The 8,489-nt window shown below is 31.9% G+C and overlaps 1 protein-coding gene across 2 annotated transcripts; it reads left to right on the top strand.

Moving 5' to 3' along the window:
* Positions 1-556: 556 nt before the first annotated feature.
* Positions 557-7,793, top strand: LOC111282098 (uncharacterized). Of its 2 annotated transcripts, none has more exons than XM_022870057.2 (10): positions 557-669; positions 769-838; positions 1,047-1,114; positions 1,880-1,941; positions 4,452-4,533; positions 4,630-4,863; positions 5,724-5,852; positions 5,943-6,004; positions 6,090-6,206; positions 7,539-7,793. In XM_022870057.2, exons 1-10 carry the CDS (start codon positions 619-621, stop codon positions 7,540-7,542), a joined length of 879 nt encoding a protein of 292 aa, XP_022725792.2. In that variant the 5' UTR covers positions 557-618; the 3' UTR covers positions 7,543-7,793. The 2 variants fall into 2 exon arrangements, with proteins under 2 accessions (XP_022725792.2, XP_022725784.2); XM_022870049.2 differs by having other exon boundaries at positions 7,545-7,793.
* Positions 7,794-8,489: the final 696 nt, after the last annotated feature.

Genomic DNA, 8,489 nt, shown 5'->3' on the forward strand with positions numbered 1-8,489 from the left:
AATTAATCATTCTATATAAAATATATACACGTTTTTTAAATCATAAATATGTACAAACGTCAACGGTTAACTTGTAAAATTCAAATTATGAATTCATATGAATCTGTAAGTAAAAAGAGAAGTAAGAATTTTTTTTTTTTAAAAAGAAAATAAATATGTAAATATAATAAATAAAGACAAAATTGAAAAGGGCACAAACAAGATTTTTCCATACGATAATTATATGACAATTGACAAGTGGATTTTGTTACGAGATAACTTCATCCTCTAACTCTTGGTTGAATCTATAGGTAAAAAGAGATGTGAGAATTTTTCAAAAAAAAAAAAGAAGAAAATAAATATGTAAAAAAAAATAAATAAGGACAAAATTGAAAAGGGCACAAAAAATCGAATCAGGAGCATATTCCATGAAAAATAGACCTTTAACAGAATGATAAAAGAGCCTTTTTCATTTCTTTAGTATCCCCCCTTTTTTAATTGGCTTCGTTTAAACGACACCGTTCTTAGGTTTTGATAAACGTGTTTTAAAACCCTAAGCCCCATTTTCTTTTCTTCTGCTTCTGTCTTATCCGCTGCTTCTTCTGTCTCTCCTTCTCCCATTGTAAATCATCAAACAAGATGGGAACTGTTACAGACTACAATTTCATAACTCTAACTGCCATAGTAACTGTATATTTCTATTTGCTTCTCCTTCTCTTTCTCTTGCTTTGTTTCCTTTTTGTTTTCCTCTATAATTGACTTATTGGTTTATATTGGTGTTTTGTGTAGGTGGTGTATCAGTTATTTTTCTTTATAATCACTGTTCTTCTCAAGTTTGATAAAGTCACTGATTTTGCAGGTAAATAATCCATTCTTTAGCTTCTTTTAATGTTCTTTTTCACTCTTATTTTAGAGCTAAGCTTGGCAGAATTCAAATCTTTGGTAAGATCCATTCCATATAGCAAAAACAGTTTTTCTTTGGGTCATTTGGATTCTTTTTTTTTTTTTTACAATTACCTTTTATAAGTTATGTAAAGGTATCTTTTTTTTTTTTTTTTTTTACACAGGAAGCTCGAATTTTGCTGTAATTTCTGTGTTGACTCTGGTAATGAAAGGTTCATGGCATTTTCGACAGGTAATTCAGAATCGTTCTCTAACTTTCAAAGATGAAAATACATTGACAAAGAAACTTTTATGGCATTTCTGAAATCATTGACCGGAAAAGTTTGCATGAAATGTATATATTAATCTTTCTTAGGTTATGATTCTGATACGGATTTAACTCAAACATTATTAGTTTAGTTGTTTTGTTACAAGTTCTTTTAAATGATCTTGACCTGGTAATTTAGTTCGGTTCTAATTTTGGTTGATTTTTAGCATGCTCTTGCTCTTCTAAAATTGTTAGTAATGATCATAGTTCACAACTTGTCGTTTATAAGACTAAACTGATAAGAGTTCCTTCTATGGGATGCATATCTTATTTTAAGATAGTGCTGGTCTTTTTGAGCCATTTGGAGGTCTCTAGGGGTTATCTGTATTTTACAATTTAACTTCTTTAACTTAATTTTCATATGTCACACTTTGAATTAAGTTGTCTGCACATTTACGGGAGGAAGTAACGCTAAGCAGAACTCTAATAAAATGAACTAGGTTCAAGTTTTTGATAGTGAGTGGTACAGAGATTTTTTGACATTTTCCTTTCCTTTTTTTGTTCTTTTGTTAATGAATGAAAGAGCAAAAAATTTATATTATTTTATGTCTCCTAGATACCACTAGTTTCTTATGTCCTAAGTGACAATTGAGAATCTGGATGATCTGATGCTTCTGTGTGTATTTCTGCCTAGAATAATGTTCTGTAGACATATTTTCGTTATGGCTGATTTTGCAGCTCTGCTTTCAGGTAATCTTGACTTTTCTTATAGTAACGTGGAGCCTACGCTTGGCACTATTTCTGGTTATAAGGTATAATAGTATGAAAGTTTATAAAAACACTCTTATTTTATATATCTTTCTTTTTCTGTATATTTGATGATTTAATCTTTTGTGTAAGTCATGAATGCTTTCTGTGTAGCAATGCACCTGGTTCTATGCACATATCCTTAGTTATTATCTATGTAGCTTGATTTATCCTTTTTCCAGATAATCTGAATAAAATATTTTGCCCAAGCCACTTTGGATAACTCATGAAGTTTTTCATTCTTCAACTCTATTTAGGGCCCCTTATCAAGTTGAAGGCCATAAAAGATATGGGCTGCTTATTGGAGATCCAGTTATTGGTATTAGATGGACATGACTTAGTCATCTCATACAGCTTTTTCATCTTCACTTTTGTAGCATCAACAGTTTATCTATGGTTTATCGTTTGTTGACTACCTTCATGTTTACAATGACTTAGAGCCTATCTATAATAGCTTCATTTTCTAATAGTCCGACATTGATCAAACAAATAAAGTAAAGGTGCTTAAAATTATGCTTTGATCAATGTTCTCTAACTTTGGGCCAGCAATTTTTAAGATCTCCCTTAATTCTAGATGCTTTTAACTTTTGAGTCATATTGTAAATATTATCCTTCAATTTATAAGACTCAATCATAGATTCACTTTTTCTATTGCTTGTGAAATCGTAAAAGGGAATTTAACTAGCTTTCCTTGTTGTCATTATTTCTAAGCATGGAAATTTTAGTTACAGGTTTTGTTGTCCTACGTTCAGTTGTGCTTATGCGACATAATTATAGCAACTACCTTTGACTGAAAGTAATTCCTATATATAAATGTCTAATTTTATTTTAACAGAAACTTGATGAACTTTAATGAGATCGAACAATAAAATTACAATCATGCATAAAAACATAATTATATTTATTTCTTTAATCAAAGTATCCTTTTTAGCTGAAATATCTTTCACCTTTGAGTGCCTTGTTTGGCTTTAGACACTGGTGTGTATTGCAAGGTTAGCTAGATAACTGGTGTTTATATCTTTAGAGTGTATCCATACTCAACTTTATCCATTAACACTATGTTTGGATAAATATTAATAAAGGAAAGGAAAGGAAAAGAAAATTTTTTAAAGGAAAGGAAAGGATACATGTAACTCTTGTTTGGATAATTAAAATTACTAAAAGAAAGGAAAGAAAAAGAATTCTAACAACCATTATTTGGATAAAGAGTGAAAAAAAAAGGAAATGATTCATTATAATAATTTTTTCCAATTATAATCTTTCATTGCCTGTGATTTTAGAGCACTCTTGGATCATGATACATTTGCTATCTTATTTGGTCTCAATTTCTACTGTACCAATGGTTTTTATATTGGAAGGGATATATGAAACTTACTTGAAAAAAGAGATGACTTTGAAAAAATTATAGGATGATTGTGATCTGCTTAGGTTTTTTTGATTAGGTTTTTAGTATTAATAAAAAGATGGATATAATAGTCTTTTTATAAAAAAAAAAAATTTCAACTTTCCTTTTCCTAGTTTTTACTCCAAATTGAGGTATTAAAAAAATTGGATTTACAAGGGAAATCAAAGGTTATTTAGTTTCCACCTCTTTCCCTTTCATTAAAAATTTATCCAAACAAGGGGAGGGGGTTTTTGTTTCCTTTACTTTACTTTCCTTTCCTTCCCCTCCCCTCAATCCAAACACACTGCAAGTGTTAATTAGGTAAAACCTAACTTCAACTTTTTGTTAATGGACAATGTTGGATGCTCTTGTCTAGTTTGTACCTTGAGGTATCTATTTCTGTACCATAATATTTATTTATAAAAAAAATAAATCATTGATTATCTCTCAACTCTATAAAATTGGTAAAAAGATAATAAAAAGAAATACTAGTATGGAAAGTTTTTGTTTGGCTGTCAGTAAGCAGCAGACTGAGCAGTGATGAATGATGATTAAAACATTGTCTTAGCATGATTAAAATTTAGAGAGGAGGTGAGGGCAAGTATCTATGGGCTATTGCTGGACATATTGTCATGTACTATAAGGCCATGGACTGCATCAAAAGTTTTGGCCTTGTCATTCAGGCCAAGATTTAACACTGCATTTAGTCCTTAGCAATGATAGCTTGTTGATAATCAGTTCTATGGAATTTTCTTTATTTATGCAAGATGCCCCATTTTGTAAGATTCATGTAAGAGTTACACTTGATAGGCAATAATATTACTGTTATAATTATTTCCATTTTCATGGGTTAGACTATCCAGAGACCAGTATTCACTTGGTGTTGTGGTAGAATTAACACAACACATCAAGCATTGGAAGTGTCCCTTTCAATATCAGTAAAAATCAGGCAAACAGTAGGCATTTAGTTGGCATGCTACTTTGAATTAGCAAATGTTCCATAGCATCTATTTTAACTGATTCTGACTGTTGTAGAATTTGCCTATATACTGTTGAAGGAATGCTTTTCATAACAATTCGTCTTATGTAAACTTATTCATAATTATGCTTTTGTGGCATGCTGGTGACCAGAATTTTGCAATGGGGGGAGGATCGACGTTCTGATAAGATGCGTGGTAATTTGGGGAAATTAGCAGTTTTCTATATAGTTCAGGTCTTATTATCCTTCTGATTACAACTATTTCTTTGCTGTTTATTGTGGTGACATTTAATAAACTTTAATGCATCTCAATCTTTGGATGCATCTCAGGGTCTCTGGGTGTGGACTGTGAATTTACCTGTAACAGTGGTTAATGCGAGTGACAGAGATCCTTCCATTCAGGCTGAAGACATTATAGGGTGGATTATGTGGTCTGTGGGTACGTCGGTTGAAGTTATTGCTGATCAGCAAAAACTTTCTTTCAAGAATTCTCCAGAAAACAGAGGAAAGTGGTGCAACATTGGACTATGGAAATACTCTCGCCATCCAAACTATTTTGGTGATGTGAGCATCATATCATGACTTTCCAATGTCTCACCAGGAACCAGCAAGAAAGTTAGAAAATTAGCTTTGACTTTCTTATGCAACTGGTTGCATGCTTCCCTAGATTCTAGCTAATTGTGCTTGATTTATTTTAATGTCCCAAATGCTAACTGATTGTGGGATTAAGTGCATACTTCATTTTAATCTTGTTAGCTTCCATACTCTGTCATGCTACCACTCATGAGCTTCTGTTTTATGGTTCAATCGTGTGATTCTGAGATATAAAGGATGGTAGGTTTATCTAAGTTTTTCTGGTTTACAGATTGCTATGAGCATATAGATGTTATAGACCTCTAGAATGGAAGAGTGTGGTGTAATCTTTTCTGCTTCTGTCCGAAACCCTGTGGTGCACCTTCAGTAAAAATGTTGAAATTTTATTTGCTTTTCAACATCATTCCTAACTAACATCATCTACACCTGGTTTTACTTTTAACATAGTTAGGACCAGACTCGAATCTTCATTTATGTGCTTCTGTACCATCTCTAATGCACCTGTAATTGTAGGTTGTAATAGTTGGATATCTTTAATCTGAAAATAGCAGGGTATGGATTTGCCTTTCCTTAGATGACTGAGTAGCATCTCCCTTAAATAGGTGACATGGGATTCAATTTATTAAGAAATGTGGGGTTTGGGTTATATTGCTTGTAAATAATAAGATAGGGATCTCTTTTGCTGTGTCTCATTGACATGACATAATATTTCTTTTGGTCAAAGGGAAACTAGAGTTGAACCTAACAATATCAGAGTCACTAGAGCTTTGATGCCTCAACCTTGCTTGATGATAATTTCTCTGAATGATGCATAACAAATATTTTGCCAGATTTTACTTTCCTGGGGGTTTTTTGTGGCTGCTGCTCCTGTACTTGAAGGTGCTGAATGGCTTGTAATTGTTGGGCCAATCTTTCTGACATTGCTGCTTCTTTTTGTTAGTGGCCTACCAATCCTTGAGGTTTGTTTTCCTTGCTTCAATTTTTATTGTAAGATTTTGCCACAATTTTGAAATATGCTGATGTTATATTGCATCAATGTACACACACAGAGGTCAGCAGACAAGAAGTTTGGTAATGTGGCTGCATATAGGATTTACAAGAAAACTACTAGGTTAGTCATCCTTTCTTCCACTATTTAATCTCTTGAAGTATGAGGAGGAGGCGGAAGTTACTAAGTCTTATATTTCTGATTTCAGCCCTCTTGTTCCACTGCCACAAGCAGTGTATGGGAACCTGCCGTTATGGTTCAAAGCCACTTTTCTCTTTGAATTTCCTATCTACAGTCATAAATTTCCACAAGAAGGGCCAAACCGGTGAGACTAAATATATTCATTTTTTTTTTTGAATTTTAAATGGTCACTTTGGGGCTGTTACACAACCTTAAACTTATTTTCCACTAGTAAGTTTGTCTACTGTCCAATTCTATCAGGCAAATTAACCACATCCAAAATGCATGCTTTTCCTTTTTTTTTTTCTCTTTTTTAAGATGCATTATAATAACTGCTAATATTGTATTTTCTCTCCTTTTTTTTCCCTTTTCACGAAAGGTTTTATTTTTAAAATTTTTTTTACCTTTACATGCAACTCTGTAAGTTTGTCCAAGGCTATATTTTGCTGAAATAAAAAATGTTGGGAAATGGGATTAATTTTTAAACTTGAAACAACACGCCATGAACTGCAGCATGCTCTGTTCCATAGTCTGCCTAGCAAAAACTTAATCAGAAAATTCTTATAATATTCTTGTAATATCCCATTAATACTTCTCTGATGCTTGTTCTTGATATTTTTGACCTCTCTTTCTTCCTATCCATTGTTCTTTTGTTTGAAAGGTGTTTAATATTTTAATAGTCCCTCGTAAGGTGAAAATGACATGTAATTGAACTCTCAACAACCCTACTTCCTCTAGGAAGGAAAATGAAGGGAATTTGTTTTTCTTCATGTTTCGTACAAGAGAGGGAAAATGGAAGGAAAGAAAGGAGATAAGAGTAAATTTGTAAATAGAATATTTAATTTTGATTGAATGAAGTCCTTGCATCATCCCATTTTTCTTCATACCAAACAGTCAGTTCTTAATTGAATATAATCTCTCGCTTTTCTGACTAATGTATATATAGTTCAGCCCATTTAATAAGATGACGTGTATTCAATTTGTTCAGAACTAGGAGGTCTAACTACATGTTTGGAAATGAGTGAATGGTTGATAATTTATGAGTTGGATAAGCTTCATATGGGTTTATGTAGTCAAAATGGATCCCAAAGTCTCTGCAATAGCATAGAGACATTGTATTTTATACTATTAAGTCTGTAATCCATATTTAGTAAGTATTTACGGCATGCAATTGATTTGTCGAGAGCAAAGGAGAGAGGTGAGCATAGGCACTTGCATATTGCTTTTGCATTCTTGTGCAAGCATACTGAATGTGGTTTGTACTTCTAGTATACATATGACAAACACCTTTAGCTCTAGGAACAAATGTGGGATTGAAAGATTATGAGTACCATCTGAGCTGGTTCACATCTCCAAACTTCATTTCACTTCCCTGGATAAATAATAAAAACAAAAATATTGGTAATGCGGTAATGCTACAATGTTTCAATGATACTACTGATTCAAGAGTTTTTCTATTATTTTCCTTTTGTGCAAGGTGAAGCACAAGCCAGGAAGAAATCAAGGATGAATCAAAGTTGGGTTAGTACTTGTTCTTTGGATTAGCCAGGTAACGGATGAGTTTTCAAAACTTTATTGGCTTCTTTCAAATGAAGGCAAATTGGATGTTAAGGCGGTACTGTTGTGGTGCTTGTGTTTTTGAGGTACTTTAACCTTGTGGACAAGTACAAATGTTTGAACCTGGAACCAAAAAAACTTGACTTTGTTCCGCAATGAAACTTGACTTTGCCAACCTTTTCAGAGGGAATTCGACTAAATAAATAAATTGCTATGTTAAGCTGATAATCAGAAGAGAAACATTAAGAAGCTTAAACGAATTTTACCTTATTTTTATAGAGAATCAAACTCGGCATTGGCATGTGCTCCGGAGACGTGAATGTCTAGCGTTTTCGAAATATATCAAATGTTTTAATGTTGTTTATAAATGCTGTTAAGCGGTGAAAAGAAATGTCATGAAAATTTTATTTTTTAAATAATTCTTGAAAATTTTAATGTTTCCGCATAATGAATTATGCTTTTTAAAAATATTTAATTTAGGATTATACATTTTATTTACTTTTATTTAAATATATTATTTTATTTAAATAAAAATTAATGTTATCTGTTTATAACAATTTTAAACTTTTTGGAAGGAAAAAACAATGTTAAATTCATGTCGTAAAAAAAATGTGATGTAAAAAAATTAGAAGATATTTATCTAATTTAAAAAATGCTTTTAGACTTTAATTTTTTCCTTTCTTCACTCTTTTCTTACACTTTTTTTCTTTTTAAGCATCTATTTGATGGACGAGATTATTTTTTATGGGATTGAAAACAACATAACAATACGAGAATTAAAATTAATAAGGGATTATATATTTGGATAACAAAAAAATGATGGCAGCGAGATGAAAATAAAAATGATTATTAAAAACTTAGTGTATTGATA

This window comes from Durio zibethinus, chromosome 17 (genome assembly GCF_047325235.1).
Source record: "Durio zibethinus cultivar Kanyao isolate XHJ-2024 chromosome 17, ASM4732523v1, whole genome shotgun sequence".
Classification (NCBI taxonomy): domain Eukaryota; kingdom Viridiplantae; phylum Streptophyta; class Magnoliopsida; order Malvales; family Malvaceae; genus Durio; species Durio zibethinus.